The 17,305-nt window shown below is 40.7% G+C and overlaps 1 protein-coding gene across 1 annotated transcript in view; it reads right to left on the bottom strand.

Moving 5' to 3' along the window:
• LOC129709575 (microtubule-actin cross-linking factor 1-like) overlaps positions 1 to 17,305 on the bottom strand; it is a 335,842-nt gene that overhangs the window by 122,927 nt on the left and 195,610 nt on the right. The window contains exons 17-24 of the mRNA XM_055656025.1: positions 14,918 to 15,079; positions 9,020 to 9,124; positions 7,335 to 7,430; positions 6,520 to 6,645; positions 3,509 to 3,661; positions 2,043 to 2,197; positions 1,240 to 1,366; positions 612 to 795 (exon numbers count right to left, since the gene is read on the bottom strand). Of these exons, the coding sequence (XP_055512000.1) occupies positions 612 to 795; positions 1,240 to 1,366; positions 2,043 to 2,197; positions 3,509 to 3,661; positions 6,520 to 6,645; positions 7,335 to 7,430; positions 9,020 to 9,124; positions 14,918 to 15,079 (1,108 nt within the window). The remainder of the gene's footprint in view (positions 1 to 611; positions 796 to 1,239; positions 1,367 to 2,042; positions 2,198 to 3,508; positions 3,662 to 6,519; positions 6,646 to 7,334; positions 7,431 to 9,019; positions 9,125 to 14,917; positions 15,080 to 17,305) is intronic.

Raw genomic sequence — 17,305 nt, 5'->3', positions numbered from 1 at the left:
GCTAACTGATGATAGTAACTGTGATCTTCTTGTGAACCCAGTACAATAGATGCCCTTTTGAAGCAGATGGGAACCTCAGACCATAGAAATGAGAGGTTGAAGATGTCACTGAACACTCCAGCCAGTTGCTGCACAGACCTCAGCACTTAGCCAGGTATGCTGCCTAGGCTGGGTACTTTGCATCGATTCAGCTGCTTGAAGTATACTCTGATGTTGGTATCAGGGACTGAGATCATAGGGTCATCAGGAGGAGAGGGCTTGTGTAGGTGTGTTGTTCTCCCTTTCAAAGCACGTATAAGAGGAAATGAGCTGGTGCAGAGGTGATGCATCATTGCCACACATGCTACCCGCTTTCACATGGTAGGAAGTGAGAAGTACAGTTGCTAAAAAAAAGTTACATTCAATGGATCGTCTTATTTTTCTGCGGTGGCTGATGTTGGGTTGTTGGGATGAATGGGTGGATATTTAAAAAAGTGGAATTCTAAATCCACAGGTTGCTTTTGAAAGCAGATTTGAATGCTATGTCAACACCGGTGTTATTATAGAAAAGAATTACGCCAATGACACTAATCGAAGGGCATATGTGATATTGCGAGGGTTTTTCAACTGACCTGTTTCCATGGTGGCCAATAGCTGCTCGTAATGCTCCTTACAACCATCCACCTCTTCCTCTAATCGCAGTCTGTCCGCAATGGAAAACACCTGAGACTCCTGGCTGTCTTCAAGGAAATCCTCATAATGCACCTGGAGGTTTTTCATCAGTTGCTGCTGCTCAGTTGCTTTGAGTGTTTTAATCTGAAATGCCAATTGTATTGAGATTGTTAAAACTTGATATACACCTGTCATAAGTGGCCTTCATTCTCCAAGCAAGCTTGGAGAAGTTAGCATCCTGCACTGATCTGTAAGTAGGTTTTACGGAAACATTGGTACCCAACAAAACCAAATATATTCTAAGGAAGTTAATAGCTGTACAATTTGCATTTCATAGTTAAACATATTCTCATGTATAACATTGATCATATTAAAGAGGTTATTTAAACCAAATTTGGAAATGTTAACCATAATTTACACAAACCTACACGTGATACATTTTACAAAAGCAACTACTGCAAACCAAAAGGGTCCATCTTGTAGGATCATATCCAGGAATGAATGGTAGATTACAGGGTAGGACTACAGATTTATACTTTTTTGATAGGGTCTGACTGAAATATTTAAGAAAAAATAGTGGATACGTACAGTGTCTTTGTTCCAACTGTGAATAGTTTCAATATCTTTCACTAGGTAGTTCCAAGCCACAACACTTTTCATATTAAGGTGGAGTTGGTGCCATAAAGCCATAACATTCTGATATATCTGTTCAATTCTGAAACACATGATTAAAGAACTCAGAAAATATCATCCATTTTACAAAATAGCAGGGAATCATATTCTGGTTGCCCCATTCCAGGAAGGGTGTGGAGTCTTTGGAGAGGGTGCAGAGGTGGTTTACCAAAATGCTGCCTGGATTAGTGGGTTTCAGCACCAAGGAGAGGTTGGGTAAACTTGGATGGTTTTCTCCGGAACATCGGAGGTTGAGGGGAGACCAGATGAGTATATAGGAAAGGTATGGATAGGATAAAAGTCAGAACCTTTTTTCCCCCCCAGAGTGGAAATGCCCAACACTAGAGGGCGTAGCTATCAGGTGAGAGGGGAAAAGTTTATTGGAGATATGCGAGGCAAGCTTATTTTTAACAGAGAGGTGGGGACATATTGCCATGGATGGAGGTGGTGGAGGCAGGTGCAATAATGCTATTTAAAAGACTTTTAGACAGACATTTGCAAGTGCAAGGAATAGAGGGGCATGGATCATGTGCAGGCAATGAGACTGGTTTAGCTTGGCATCATGTACGGCATAAACATTGTGGGCCAAAGGGCCAATTCCTGTGATGTGCTATGTTCAATGTTCCATGAAATTCCCAGTGTTTTAAAATGTAATCAATCAGTTGATAGTATTTTGTGACATCTATAGCAGCAATGAAATGTTTTATTTCATTTATTACCTGTTGCTAGTGTCAATGGCCTCCTGGTTGGGTGCAGGGATAGTAAAGCAGACCGATGGAACCATTGCCTCGTTACCAGTGGGACTAATAACCTTCCATTTTGTTCTGTGAGAGTTGTCCTCCAGAACACACTCGTCATTCTTACAAACAGTGATCTGTCAATAAATACAAAGTTATAACTCGAGCCCATTCATCATTATCAATACTTCATCCCATTTTATCATAAAACAGAACATTTCTTAGAAGCAGAACCAGACTTGCAGGGGACACATTTACTTAAATAGAAAATGAAGCAGCTACATTTTAGTTTCCTTATGCTTTTGGATATTAGGTTTTGGTCCATGGCCACTGAAAAGAAATTGTGCATCAACAATGAACATGAAGTGCTGCAAGGAATCCAGTGCTTTATGGTGCTGTCCCAATGAACCAAAATAAATCATCAAGACAATTGATGATCTACTAATTGTAGAATTCCAGATACTTGCACTACAGTTGGTCAATTTTTCATTGAATGAGGATAAGAAGTTGTGACAAAATAAAAATAGCGCATATAGTTTGCCACAAAATTTAGTTTACTGTACATTTTGTGATTAATAAGATTCTTTTCAATTCTTGAAAGTCCACTCCTCAACCAAATGGTCATGGTTTTGAATCGTGATAATTATTAAAGCACAATTGCTTGGGAGTGATATGTCCAAGTTGTATTGAACATACATTTTTTTTTTAAAGCAAGGTGTATTGCACAATGCACAATGCACCATCTCTGATGAAAGGGAAAAATTGGCATGGTTGGATGACCCCAATGAAAACGTACCTCCTTTTGGCCAATCCCGGAGTGATATTGACCGAGGTAATGGAGTGAAGGCAGCGGCCCAGACCCTGTAACCTTCCCCGTTGATGGATGCTGCATGGTGCCAAGCGGCTCCCATGAGAAATAACAGAGACAGGGCAGGGGGAAGTGAGGGAATAGGGATAAAAACATTGTTTGCAACATTTATTAAATTTCTCACTTAATAAAACACTACAGAGTTGAAATTTTATATTATACGAACAAGATGTCAGTGCCAATGTTAGGTACAAGCCACCCATGCTAAATATGGAGATTGTATTTATAGATAGATAGATAGCTAGATAGATAGATAGATAGATAGATAGCCTTTTATTGTCATTCAGGCCGAAGTCTGAACGAAATTGCAGCAGTCATACATATAATACCATACAATAAAACAACAATAAACACACATTAACATCCACCACAGTGAGTCCACCCAGCATCTCCTCACTGTGGTGGAGGCAAAAGTCTTAGGTCGCAGTCTCTTCCCTCCTCTTCTCCCTCTGCGCTGGGGCATATTTTAAATTATTTTATCATATTTTAATACCGAATTCGACTCATTGCTGAAAGAACTTCACTACAGTATTTTCTCATCGTTTAAATCTTTCACTATGTGCCGATAAAGAGGTCATACCTCGATTTGCCTGTAGTCACAGATCGCTCTGATTGGGATAGTCCCTTTTAAAACATTATCGGGATTTCGCGGTTTCAACTGGACAATTGTTTTTGCTCTTCCGACGAGACCCGCTATGCAACTCTTGTACTTTATCAGTTGTTCCTTTTCATCCTGCAAAGGGAAAAAAAACTACATTCAAACCCCGGAATTGAAAGAGAAATTGAAAGAGAAAACAAATTAGAACTGACGAGCGGGAAGACCTGCACATGAAATGAACAAACCATAAACAAATAACTTAAAAAATCCAGATTAAATACAGCTTTACATTTAGATATTTAAAACTACAAAAAGGTAATTTCATTTTAAAAAAAATGAAACTAATCTAAGAAATCTTCAAAGACCAGCTGCAATGAAATAAATATATTTTCTACGATTAGAATACATTTAGGAGCTGAGATTCAATTTTGCAGACCAGATTTAGCTTTGCTTATGTTTGGCCCTCTAGGGGACATGCTTAGACAATACAACCAAAGTGTAAGTCTCAACATAAAACATGGAAGGAGTTTTATGGCTAAGCTTTAGACCTTTTGATGCTTTGGAGACAGAAGATGAAAACAGGCCATTATGCGCACCAAGACCATGCTGACCATTGATCACCGGTTCACATCATTTCAATATTATCCCACTTTCTCATGCACTCCGATACACTAGGGGCAGTTTATAGAGGCCAATTAACCAACCAGCCCGCACATTTTGGGAATTTGCGAGGAAAGCGGAGCACCAGGAGGAAACACAGAGAGAACATGCAAATTTCACTCAGACTACACCTGAGGTAAGGACTAGATTAGATTAGATTAGACCTGGTTCTCTGGCACTTTGAGGCAGCAACTCTGCACCACTGTGCCGCCACCTCATAACTTTTAGAGCTTGAAATGATCATAAACTGATTTTACATTAATTAACATATGCAAAATCTTTTGTGCTGTTCTAGATGAAATCAATTGGATAAAATGTATTGTACTAATTCAGTTAAACATAGAAACATAGAAATTAGGTGCAGGAGTAGGCCATTCGGCCCTTCGAGCCTGCACCGCCATTCAATATGATCATGGCTGATCATCCAACTCGGTATCCTGTACCTGCCTTCTCCCCATACCCCCTGACCCTTTAGCCACAAGGGCCACATCTAACTCCCTCTTAAATATAGCCAATGAACTGGCCTCAACTACCTTCTGTGGCAGAGAATTCCAGAGATTCACCACTCTCTGTGTGAAAAATGTTTTTTCTCATCTCGGTCCTAAAAGATTTCCCCCTTATCCTTAAACTGTGACCCCTTGTTCTGGACTTCCCCAACATCGGGGACAATCTTCCTGCATCTAGCCTGTCCAACCCCTTAAGAATTTTGTAAGTTTCTATAAGATCCTCCCTCAATCTTCTAAATTCTAGCGAGTACAAGCCGAGTCTATCCAGTCTTTCTTCATATGAAAGTCCTGACATCCCAGGACTCAGTCTGGTGAACCTTCTCTGTACTCCCTCTATGGCAAGAATGTCTTTTCTCAGATTAGGAGACCTAAACTGTACGCAATACTCCAGGTGTGGTCTCACCAAGACCCTGTACAACCCTGCAGTTGCTTTAGCAAGATCAAAAATTATTTGATCCACGTGCGTTTGATCTTAACATAATGACAAATAAAATAATTTATTTTATAAATTTCAAATGAAGGAGAAATTTAGCATTTTATATCGTTAGCTCAGAATGTAATGAATAAGAATCTACAAACAACAGTTTGTGAAAATCAAAATTAAGACTGATGGATCTGTAAAAGGTTATTCTCTTCCTATAATAACATGTTTTAATTCAGTACAAGTTGACAAGGTTTTAGGAATCTATTTAGGTGCTCCCTGATTTACGATGCTTCGACTTGCGATATTTTGACTTCACGATCAGCAAACACTCGGCAACACCAGCGAGCCGCACGTCATTTCAGGTCACGTGATCGCAACGTATTAAATGCGTTCTCTTAGATTTATGATGGGTTTATCAGAACGTAACCCCATCGTAGGTCGAGGACTAGCTGTATATTAAAATGAGGTCCGGTAAACAGTTAAACAAATAAACTGTGTAGTTTCTCTCCATAAGGCACTGCTTGATCAGGCATGAACAGATCCATTAGATCATTGATATATAGTGTAATCTGGAGCAGAGCAAGAAACATTTTAGCCTCCACTGGCAAAACCACTTTAAAAAATATATATTCTTGAACGAAACTGGTTAGTACACAATGGGTGTTCTAGAATTGACTTTTCATTTGCGGATCTATCACGTGAGCTGAAAATGACCTACTTACTTTCTAAGATGAATGAATGCCATTTTCTTATACCCAATATTTTTGGCACTACTTCAATAACTGCTTCACCTGAAGAAACTTCAGAACAACTATTTACATCTCTCTCCAATTAACCCTTGCTCCAATGTCATGACGTTTAAATATGTAGCCTTCAGCTGTCATATAAAATACCCTAACATTCTTTCATCTCAGAGTTTCGTTACTTTCTTTGCAATGATGAAAGAACTAAAACAGGACAGCTCACAAGCTGTAAATCTATGATGACCCTGATATCATTAGTAATACCTGGTAGAAGATTAATTTATCTGCTTAATTCAGGTTCTTTCTGGAAAGGATTTTGAATAACAGGCAATCATCCATGAAGATTTAGTCAGAGGGTGGTGAATTCATTGCCACAGACGACTGTGGAGACCAAGTCAATGGATATATTAAGGAGGATAATGTCAGATTCTTGATCAGTGAGGCTCAGGGGTTATGGGGCAAAGGCAGAATGGGATTGAGAGGAAAAGATAGATCAGCCATGATTGAATGGCAGAGTAGACTTGATGGGCCAAATGGTCTTATTCTGCTCCTAGAACTAATTTATGAATTTAAGAAGCTGCCATTTCTATATATCTCAATGAGACAATTATTAATAGCTAGATTCATGCATATTTTCAACAGGCACAAAACTCTCCATACCATTGAATCTTGAAGTAGATCCTCCAGTTTTGACAGACTACTGGTCCGATCACACTTATATTTTCTCCTTATTGTCTCCTGCAGGTTTCGTAAATATTGTTCTGCTTCTTTAACATCACTTAAAAACTGCAAGACAAGATGAATACAAATAGCATGCTTCTTAATAATCAGAAATAGCTGAAAAAGAAACTATTCCTCCAAACTTCTACTGGACAGAGCGTCGGGGGGAGGAGGAGGAGATGGTGTCGGTCGAGCGGGGAGCGGACAAAGTCACAGCCGACAGCAGGCAGCAGCAGCAGGTGAGAAGGGAAGGAGCCCCATGGTGACCGAGCGCGTTCTGTCGGTGGCGGCGGCCCGATGAAAGCCCTGTCGCCAGGGGCTACAATGTTAGTGGCAACAACAGCCGGGTCACTAGAGGAAGATGGGCTCTCTGGTGCACTTTGCAGGTCAGGAGTGCGGTCGGAAGCCTGAGCTCTAAATGGCCGGGGAGTGGGGGATGGGTCGGCAGGTCATTCCATTCAGTTTACTTTTTTTATTTGTTTTATTTAAGTTTTTGGAACTCCATGGTGCTTTAGAGACACGGGAGGGGTGTCATTAGCAGGCCCAGGGTTGTATTGTCGTTTCATTATTACGCGGCCTCTGTTAATCCAGAAAAACAAATAATCCAGAAAGGCTCTGGAACAGAGGGTGCCGGAAAACCAGTGTTCAATCTTTATCACACTTTGTGTCTTTCTTTGGTAAACCAGCATCTGCAGTTCCTTGATATTACATTTATTGTTAGTATGTTTGCTGCAAATAAAAGCAATATATTTTACCTGGAAGTAGGCAGTGTTATCTTTCACATGTTGCTCCACACAACAGCATAGCTGTTTGATCCAGTGCCACTGTGTCTGAAGTGCTGCACTGTATGCCTTGAAAGTAAATGGCAGCTTAATCAGAAGTCGCACACCTTTAAAGTTCCTTATGTTGGGCTTTTGATTGAAACTATGTCATATTAGAGAGCAGCCTCAACTTAAAAAAAATGTTTTTTTTTAATGATTTTGGACAAGAACGCCTGTATCATCTGTGATGAATTGCACCCTCTCTATTAGTATTTCTGATAGTATGCAACATCACCACAAAATAGTTAACAAATATATTCTGGAATATTGTCATTGCTATTATATAGCAAATAGGGGCGGACTGAATGTTGGAAGGTCATGACAAAGATACACGAGGTGACTGATCTGCTTGCTTCGTTATTCCCCAGCTCCTATATCTAAATCATTCCCCCACAACTTGAAACAGTCAGTATCCCTGTGACATATTTAATTGGGGCAGCCTTGTTGGATATTAGTTTTGAAATGTTACGGAACAAACACACCAACTTATGAAACAGGAGATGGAGTCAGCCACCTCCACCATCTAGTCTTTACCCCAATATTATTTTCCCATTCTCTGTTAAGTCTCTTGCAGTTAATAAAACTCTGTCCCTGCATTAAACAGCAATATTCTTAGTTGTAATGAACAGATTTAATTGTATTAAGGGCCTGTCCCACTGTACGAGGTAATTCAAGAGTTCTCCCGAGTTCCCCCTGATTCGAGCTCGTGTAATGTACGTAGGGGCTCGTACGAGTAAAAAGTAACATTTTTTTTCATCACGAGTATTTTTTTACTCGTGGACATTTTTCACAGTGTTGAAAAAACGTCAGGAGTTTATTGGATTTCCCGAGTACCTACCGTTACTTGTACGCGCCTCTACGTGACATCCACGAGCTCCTACGTACCCGCTAAGTACATTACACGAGCTCGAATCAGGGGAGAACTCGGGAGAACTCTTGAATTACGACGTACAGTGCGACAGGCCCTTTACTAAACTGACATGGGTACATTAACGTATTGCAACGATACATAGAACAGTATAGCACAAGAGCAGGCCCTTTGGCCCACTATGTCAGTGCTGAGCATGGTGCCAAGCCCATCAATCTTGGTGTTTATCTACAAGATTGATTGTATCCATTATTAGAAATACACAGAAAATATCATCTACCTCGAATTTCACTGATAGATATCACTGAATGATAGACATGCCAAACCCTGAAGGCACCACAATTATTAGTAAGATGCCTCACCATCCCCTACAATGTTATATTAACAAGGTTGGCAAGATCAAGGTTGGCAAGATTTGGGAATTAAAATGATTCTCTGATAATTAACATGTTATATTTCAGCAAGCAGAAGTAATCATGCCAGCATCTAACATTCCCTGATAGAGACTTTAAAATCTAGGCACTCAATGAACAGTAGGAGTGCGCTGGGGTTTTAATAGCTGCTCCAGAAAACAAGAGATAATGCTGCATATCATTGGAACAATTGCCATGAACTGCAAATCTAAACTTAAACCAGTAAAATGATCTTATTTTTTAACTCCATAATAAATTAAACAATCAAGAAATCAACCAATGAAATTAAAATTCAATAATAATTTGTCAAAATGTCACAGATGAGTTGGACAAATTACCTCCACCGTCTGCCTGGCGGGATGGCTCTCCAGTGAAAGCTGTTCTCCTGTCTCCTGGTGGGACTTAATAAACATTTGCTTCTGCTCCAGTTCTTTCTTTAGGTCCTACAGGATACAGGGGAAGATTTATTTTTAACCAACCTTCAGTCCATTGCTTCAATGTTCAATTATCAAGTTGAATGGGGACAGAATATAAATGACTGAGGAACAAGAAAAAGCTGCAATTGTCCATTGCAAAGATTAGAAATCTATCTTGGAATTTATAATGAAACTCACCAACTGTAAAGAACAAGTTCAGGTGATTTTTTCATTAACTATCCAGGTTGTAACCCTCTACTATTAGAATTAATTTTGCCCGGCACGTATCATTTTATCCCACAAAACACTGCTGCAGTTTGCATTAAGCCACAATTTCAATTGTGTAAAAGTTACTGTCACTGTTAAGTTATTTGTTTACCAGAGAGAGAATTAATGATTTTGCTGAACTCTATGCTCCAATGGTCAAATTAAATTAATAAGTGGGATTAATCATTTAGGAGGATTGAAACTATCTATATTACTAAAAGTCTGATCTTGACCGCTTTTGGCTCACTGTGCTGCGATTTCCGAGAGAACGCCACCACCTACGGCCATCATTTCTGGCCACCTCGCTCAGAGCCCCCCTCCGGCTTCCGGGACCAGAGGATTTTTCCCATCGATGAAAAATCAGAGAGATATTAATGTTTTAAAAAAATTAGCCACTCTCTCTGCTGCCCCTGCTGGAGGGAGGGGGAGGGACTATAAGACCAGGAAGTGATGTGCCTCACTCAGTCTCTGCAAGATGGAGGAAGCCAGAGGGTCACGTCTCTCTGAGCTCTGAATAACACTGAAGACATGTCTACTCAACTGTGAGTGCCCTTAATGTGGTTTGCAAATGAAAATATGGTTGGGTTGAAGTAAAAATGCATTGCCAAAGTGTGTTTGGGTTGAAGTAAAGATGCACTGCTAATGGTTGTTTGGGTTTAAGTAAAAATGCACTGCTAATGGTTGTTTGGGTTGAAGTAAAAATGCACTGCAAATGGTTGTTTGGGTTGAAGTAAAAATACACTGCTAATGGTTGTTTGGGTTGAAGTAAAAATGCACTGCTAATGGTTGTTTGGGTTGAAGTAAAAATACACTGCTAATGGTTGTTTGGGTTGAAGTAAAAATGCACTGCAAATGGTTGTTTGGGTTGAAGTAAAAATGCACTGCAAATGGTTGTTTGGGTTGAAGTAAAAATGCACTGCAAATGGTTGTTTGGGTTGAAGTAAAAATGCACTGCAAATGGCTGTTTGGGTTGTTTGGGTTGAAGTAAAAATGCACTGCAAATGGTTGTTTGGGTTGAAGTAAAAATGCACTGCAAATGGTTGTTTGGGTTGAAGTAAAAATGCACTGCAAATGGTTGTTTTGGGTTGAAGTAAAAATGCACTGCAAATGGTTGTTTGGGTTGAAGTAAAAATGCACTGCAAATGGTTGTTTGGTTTGAAGTAAAAATGCACTGCAAATGGTTGTTTGGTTTGAAGTGAAAATGCACTGCAAATGGTTGTTTGGGCGGGTTTTGGGTTGAAGTGAAAAGGCACTGCAAAGGGTTGTTTGTCTAAACTTGACAACTTCCTGTTTGCACTATATTGATTTTAGGTAAAACGCTACCACTTATGGCTGTGATTTTTGCCCATCTTACTCAGTCCCACTCCGCTGATCAGGTGCAGAGGATTCTTCCCATCAATGAAAAATAAAAGTGTTATTAGTGTTTAAAAAATGTTGAGAATCTCTCTCCTGTCAATCAAGCCATGAAGGCCACACCATTTCCGGTGGAAGGGGGAGGGATTATAAAACCCGGAAGAGTGGTGTGGCTCATTCTCTGCATGATGGTGGAGGGAGAGAGGTTACAACTCTGTCCGAGCTGTGAATCAACTGAACACACTGAATGTCTACTGAACTGTAAGTGTGGTGTTTTGTGTGGTTTTATGGTGGATTCACCTTGCTTGAAATGGTATGAAACTGCATTTGAATGTGGTGGCCTTGCACCCTGCTTGAACTGGTATGAAACTGCACTTGAATTTGGTGGTCTTGCACCCTGCTTGAAGTGGTTGGAAACTGCACTTGAATTCGGTGGCCTTGCACCCTGCTTGAAGTGGTAGGAAACTGAACCAAATTTGGTGGCCCTGCACCCTGCTTGAAGTGGTATGAAACTGCACTTGAATTTGGTGGCCTTGCACTCTGCTTGAATTTCAAGGAATAGCCGTGAGTGAGCTGCCAGCCCACCAGCCGTGAGTGAGCTGCCAGCACATCAGGCTTGAGGGACTGAGCTGCCACCCCAAGAATCTATTTTGCCCACAATGTCCATACTAGCCCTCTGGAGACCAGTAGTCCCTGCAGCCAACAACACCCATACCAGCTCTCCAGAAAGCCCCCCCCACTGGCCACCAATATTGGAATTGGTGGAGAGGTGGAATATTGCGTCGAGGGACCAGCGTGTGAACATAGGACCCAACGGGTCCCACTTAGTCTAGATATAGATATAGATATAGATATATATATATATATATAGATATAGATATATATATATATATATATATATATATATATGTGTGTGTGTGTGTGTGTGTGTGTGTATTATATATATATATAGTAAGCGAGAGGGAGTTTCAATCCTCCCAAATGACTAATCCCACTGATTAATTGTGCTCTCCTACAAAAACATGAGACATACAAAATTGTGACTACCTCAAACATGATGCGATTTAAAAATTGCAACTACAGTCTTACCAATACAGCACAATTTTAAAATGTCTTAAAATAATTAGGAAGGGTTTGGGATTTGAACTGAGGTAATATTTCATTACTCATGAACTTGGTGAATAAATCTCTATTATTAAAAGTTAGATGAACCTGTATTTGTGTGATTGCAAACATGCCATTCATTTCCTAAAGCAGCTCTTTTAATCTACAGGAGTGAGCCAGGTTAACGCATTTCATTTTTTTTTTTTTCATTTACTCTTGAATCTTTCATTTACTCTTAATAAATTCAATGTAATTCACATAATCCTCTTACAGGAATATTCCTCTGTAGACACAGGACTTTCATGTGTCTACAGAGCCAATGGAATTTGCACATTACTGATGGCCTTGCAAGCAATGTTGTTAACAAAATGAAAATATTGATGCAGGGTAAGATTTTGTCCAACAAAGATTTCCCAACATAAACATTGGCTTAGCATTTGCAGTGGGTCACTTGGTATGTTCATGTACTTCAGTTTTAGTCAGCTTTTGTTGACAGTTGCTACTTATTACATGTGAATTGGGCATGTGGTAACAGTTATCTATCTTCCTTGTTTCTTGCAATTTCTTCATGACTAACTTTCTCAGAACAAAAGTACCATGCATGCTAATTTAACATGCTTTTATTTTTATGTAATGTTCACTTCTGATTACTCCAGATTTGTTGTGCTGAGCTCTCTTGCATCCAGTTGGTGACTTAACTAGCCTGATCTTGATTAAGACATCAAATAATTGTTTTAAACAATGGTCAAGTCAATGTACTTTAGTGCAGTCCAAAGAGTTTGGCTTCTGATGTTGATTTGTGAGGAAACTAAATCGTGTTCCTAATCTGTGGTGAGAATAAACGTATTCAACCTCTCCCTTTCGCTCACACCTCCTAGTCCTGGCAACATCCTTGTAAATCTTCTCTGAAACCTTTCAAGCTTGACAATATATTTCCTATAACATGGTACCCAGAACTGAACACAATACTCTAAATGCGGTCTCACCAACATCTTATACACCTGCAACATGACCTCCCAACTTCTATACTCAATATTCTGACTGATGAAGGCCAAAGTGCCAAAAGCCTTTTTGACCACCTTATCAACCTGCGATTTGACCTTCAAGGAACCATGCACCTGTACTCCTAGATCCCTGCTTTACAACTCTCCCCAGAGGCCTATCATTCACTGTGCAGGTCCTGCCCTTGTTAGACATCCCAAAATGCAACACCTTACATTTCTCTGCATTAAATTCCATCAATCATTCCTCAGCCCAGCTGGGCAATCGACCAAGATGAGAACATGTGGATTTTGATTTGATGTAAAGGGGAGGTAATTTATTTTGTTACTCGTGGAGAGACCAGAAGAATATATCTGAAACAGTGGGTATAAGCACACAATCTTATAGATCCATGGTGCTCCACCATTCCCTGCTCCTTACACTGGAAGTGGTCCAGTCAGCAACCCCTTTTACAGTGATCGTCCCAGTTCATATCCTGTTAGACTGACAGAGGCGAGTTACCAGTTTTGTGCATTTTCTACATTTCTCCTGGTGCTGCCTGAGAATTGTAGCACATTGTTGATTTTTCTGTTCCAAAACCACACTAAGATTCTTATTAGACTTGCTTAGTGTCCATGGTTACCTCAACACCAGTGGAGCAAAGAATTTTCTCACAGTACTCAGTGGAGAGATGCCATTTATTTATTGTAATTCAACACTCCACAAAAAAAAAAAATCATGTTTTAACTAGCTCTTTTTTTTAAGCAAAATGAAAGGTTTGAATACACTGTTGTCAGACAAGCTTACCACCAAAACACAGAAGGAGTAACCAGGCTAGATAACTAAACACCCATACAAAGAGGCAGCAAAGGAAAACAGCGAAAGTCAAAAAAAGTTCAGGGAAGGAATCACAACACACAGGGACTTCGCAGCTAAAGGCCCGAATGCCAACATTGGGACAAACATAACAGCTGTTTTGTGGTGCTGTTCAGTGCAAAGATGCTCTATTGAAAGCCCAGAATTTGCAAGCAAAATTTCAGGAAAGATCCAGTGGCCACTCAGGCAATCAACAAGCAGGGATGGTCAGGGGATGTACATTTCCCCCCAAAGCTACTCTGCAGCTGGGAAACAGTTGTCAAGCCAACCACATTAGAAAAATGTTACAATATAAATGACATGATGAATAGTCCATTCCCAGTTCACGACATTCTTCATTTCATTCATATCGTTGCCGGGAAATGAGAGCAGACAGAAAAGCAAACAGTGGGCTGAGAAAGTGAAAAGAGAGGTCCTTGAAGAAGCTGTCTTCTTCTGAGGCTCTCTCACAGGGTCAAGGATGACATGCATTAAGTACTGAGAAACAGAAGATACCCACATGCCCTCTATTATATTATGGGGTTAGTGTTCAGCTCCCACACTACCAGAGGGACTCAGCAGAGGAAGATCTTGATCTTATTGCAAGGAGATCAAACAAGCGGTCTCTGGTCTCATGTACACCTATGCATGTGTGCAGAGAAAATTATTTTATCTGCTCCTTCCTCCCCGGTTGCGCTCCCTCATCCTCTTCCTCCTCCTTTTTATCCTGATCCCATCTCCTAACTGCCTCCCTTAGAGCGCAGGATGGAACTGCAGATGCTAACTTATATCAAAGATAGACACAAAATGCTGGAGGAACTCGGGTCAGGCAGCAGCTCTACAGAAAAAAAAAAAAGTCTGAAGGGTTTTGACCCGAGACGTTAACCAGTTCTTTTTCTCCAGAAATGCTGCCTGTCCCTGCTGAGTTACTCCAGCATTTTGTGTCTGCCTCCTTAGTCCTCCTTTCCCAGCTCCTCCTCCCCTTCATCCACCCATGACCTTCCTCCATTCTCCAGCTGCCATGCATGCCATCTCCCAGCTTGAAGTTATTTTCCACTCAGCCCCCGCATATGCCCAGTTTCTCTCTTTGAGCACACCCCGACTGCCAATGGTCCTCATCCTTCAGGTTACAGCAGTGGCCTGCAGTCCAACCTTGGCTCCTTTGGAAACATTGGCAGTGCCTTCAGCTGCCCTCCCTGGTGCCCTGCAGTCAGGCTGGTGAAAGCTGGATGTGGGCTGAACTTTAAACATAAAACTTACGATGAAATATTCTTTCTTTGTAGAAATATTCGTATTGTTGTCACTCCAATCGTAGGCCAATTCTTCCTCCTCCTTTTCATTTAGCCAAATAAGCTCAGTTGTCACATTTGATACAAAACTGTGCAAACTTAACAAGTGTCTCAAACGCAGCCTTGATGTTTCCTGAGGAAGAAAAATAAAGGGTTACATACTGACCATAGAACAAGGGTTAGAGTCATAGAGTGATACAGTATGGAAACAGGCCCTTCGGCCCAACTTGCCCATACCACCCAACATGTCACAGCTACACTAGTCCCACCTGCCCGCATTTGGTCCATATCCCTCCAAACCTGTCCTATCCACGTACCTGTCTAATTGTTTCTTAAATGTTGGGATAGTCCCTGCCTCAACTACATCCTCTGGCAGCTTGTTCCATACACCAACCACCCTTTGTGTGAAAAAGTTACCCCACAGGTTCCTATTAAATCTTTTCCCCTTCACTTTAAACCCATGTCCTCTAGTCGTCAATTCACCTACTCTGGGAAAGAGACTCTGTGCATCTACCCAATCTATTCCTCTCATGATCTAATAGACCTCTATAAGATCGCCACTCATCCTCCTGTGCTCCAAGGAATAGAGTCCCGGCCTACTCAACTTCTCCCTATAGCTCAGACCCTCCAGTCCTGGCAACATCCTCGTGAATTTTCACAATGTTCATAATACTCCAAATGCGGCCTTACTACGTCTTATACAACTGCAACATGACCTCCCAACTTCTATATTCAATACTCTGGTTGCTGAAGGCCAACGTACCAAAAGCCTTTTTGACCACCCGATCTACCTGAGACTCCACCTCCAAGGAACTATGCACCTACACTCCTAGATCCCTCTGCACTACAACACTATGCATTTACATTTACACCCCGTCATTTACTGTGTAGGTCCTGCCCATGTTAGACTTCCCAAAATGCAGCACCACAAATTTCTCTGCATGAAATTCCATCAACCATTGCTCAGCCCACTTGGCCAATCGATTGAGATCCCGCTGCAATTTTTCACAACCATCTGCACTATCTTCAAAACTACGCATTTTTGTATCATCTGCAAACTTACTGATCTTGTCATGTCTGTTCTCATCCAAATCATTGATGACAAACAGTAATGGGACCCGTAATGGGCCCAGCACCGAACCCCGAGGCACACCACTAGTCACAGGCCTCCAGTCCGAGAAGCAACCTTTCACCACCTCCCTCTGCTTCCTTCCAAGGATGGGTTGAAGTGTCCAACAAACACTACCACTTTATCAAGTAGCTAAATTGAAATGTTGGTGGGATTGTTTGCACAGTGGTTAATACTGCTGCTCAGAGCTCCAGGGGCCCAGTTTAAACTCAACTCTGCAGGTTTGCAGAGGACTTTGGACTCTGCATGTTCTCCATTAATCAAATTTCTTCTGGCTTCCTCCCCCCTTCTAAAGATGTGTTGGTAGCTTAACTGGCAACTGTAAAGTATCGCTTAATAATAAAGGAAGTAGCAATAAAATCAAATGGGAGTTGATGGACACACTTGAGAATGAAATTGCTGGGAAAATAGCAGAGGGGGGAATGAAACTGATGGGTTGATCTGCTGCAAACCAACGCAGAGCTGATGGACCAAATAGTCTCCTTCTATGTCAGAATAAGTTGAAATCGCATGGCCTCAGAGTCACAGTGTCAGACAGCGTGGAAACCAGCCCTTCAAACCAACTTGCCCACAATGACCAACATGTCCCATCTACACTAGTCCCACATGTTTGCATTTGGCCTATATTCCTCTAACCCTGTCCTATCCATGTCTAAACGTTTCTTAAACATTGCAATAGTACCTGCTTCAACTACCTTTTCTGGTGGCTTGTTCCATACATCTGCCACCCTTTGCATGAAAAAGTTACCCCTCAGGTTCCTATTAAATATTTTCCCCATCACTTTAAACCTATGTCCTCTGGTGCACGATTCCCCAACTAAATGATGCTTATATAAAATAAAATGTTCACGATAAAATGCAACTGCACGTATTACATGAATTAAAAAGGTAAATGAAAGTTCTTTGTCAGCAACATTTTTTGAATATGGAATATATTAACTTCATGGTTTAAAGGTCAAGTTTTCAAGGTCAGTTTATTGTCACATGTACGATTTAAGGTACAGTGAAATTAACTTTCAATTATTTTAAAAATATTGCATCCAACCATTATTGCTCACATATTTTGATTGGTGTCAATGCATTGTCTTTGTCAAAGTAGAGGTCAATTCCTCATTCTCAATCTACTATAATTTAGTACAATTGGTTAAATAGATACAATTAATTATATTTTTAAACTACATAAATAGATCTTTTGAATGCGCATTGACAGTGCAGAAACTGAGCTAGATA

Source organism: Leucoraja erinacea, chromosome 26 (genome assembly GCF_028641065.1).
Source record: "Leucoraja erinacea ecotype New England chromosome 26, Leri_hhj_1, whole genome shotgun sequence".
Lineage (NCBI taxonomy): Eukaryota > Metazoa > Chordata > Chondrichthyes > Rajiformes > Rajidae > Leucoraja > Leucoraja erinaceus.
The sequence above is the reverse complement of the archived record's forward strand: the minus strand, read 5'-3'. Positions and strand labels throughout refer to the sequence as shown.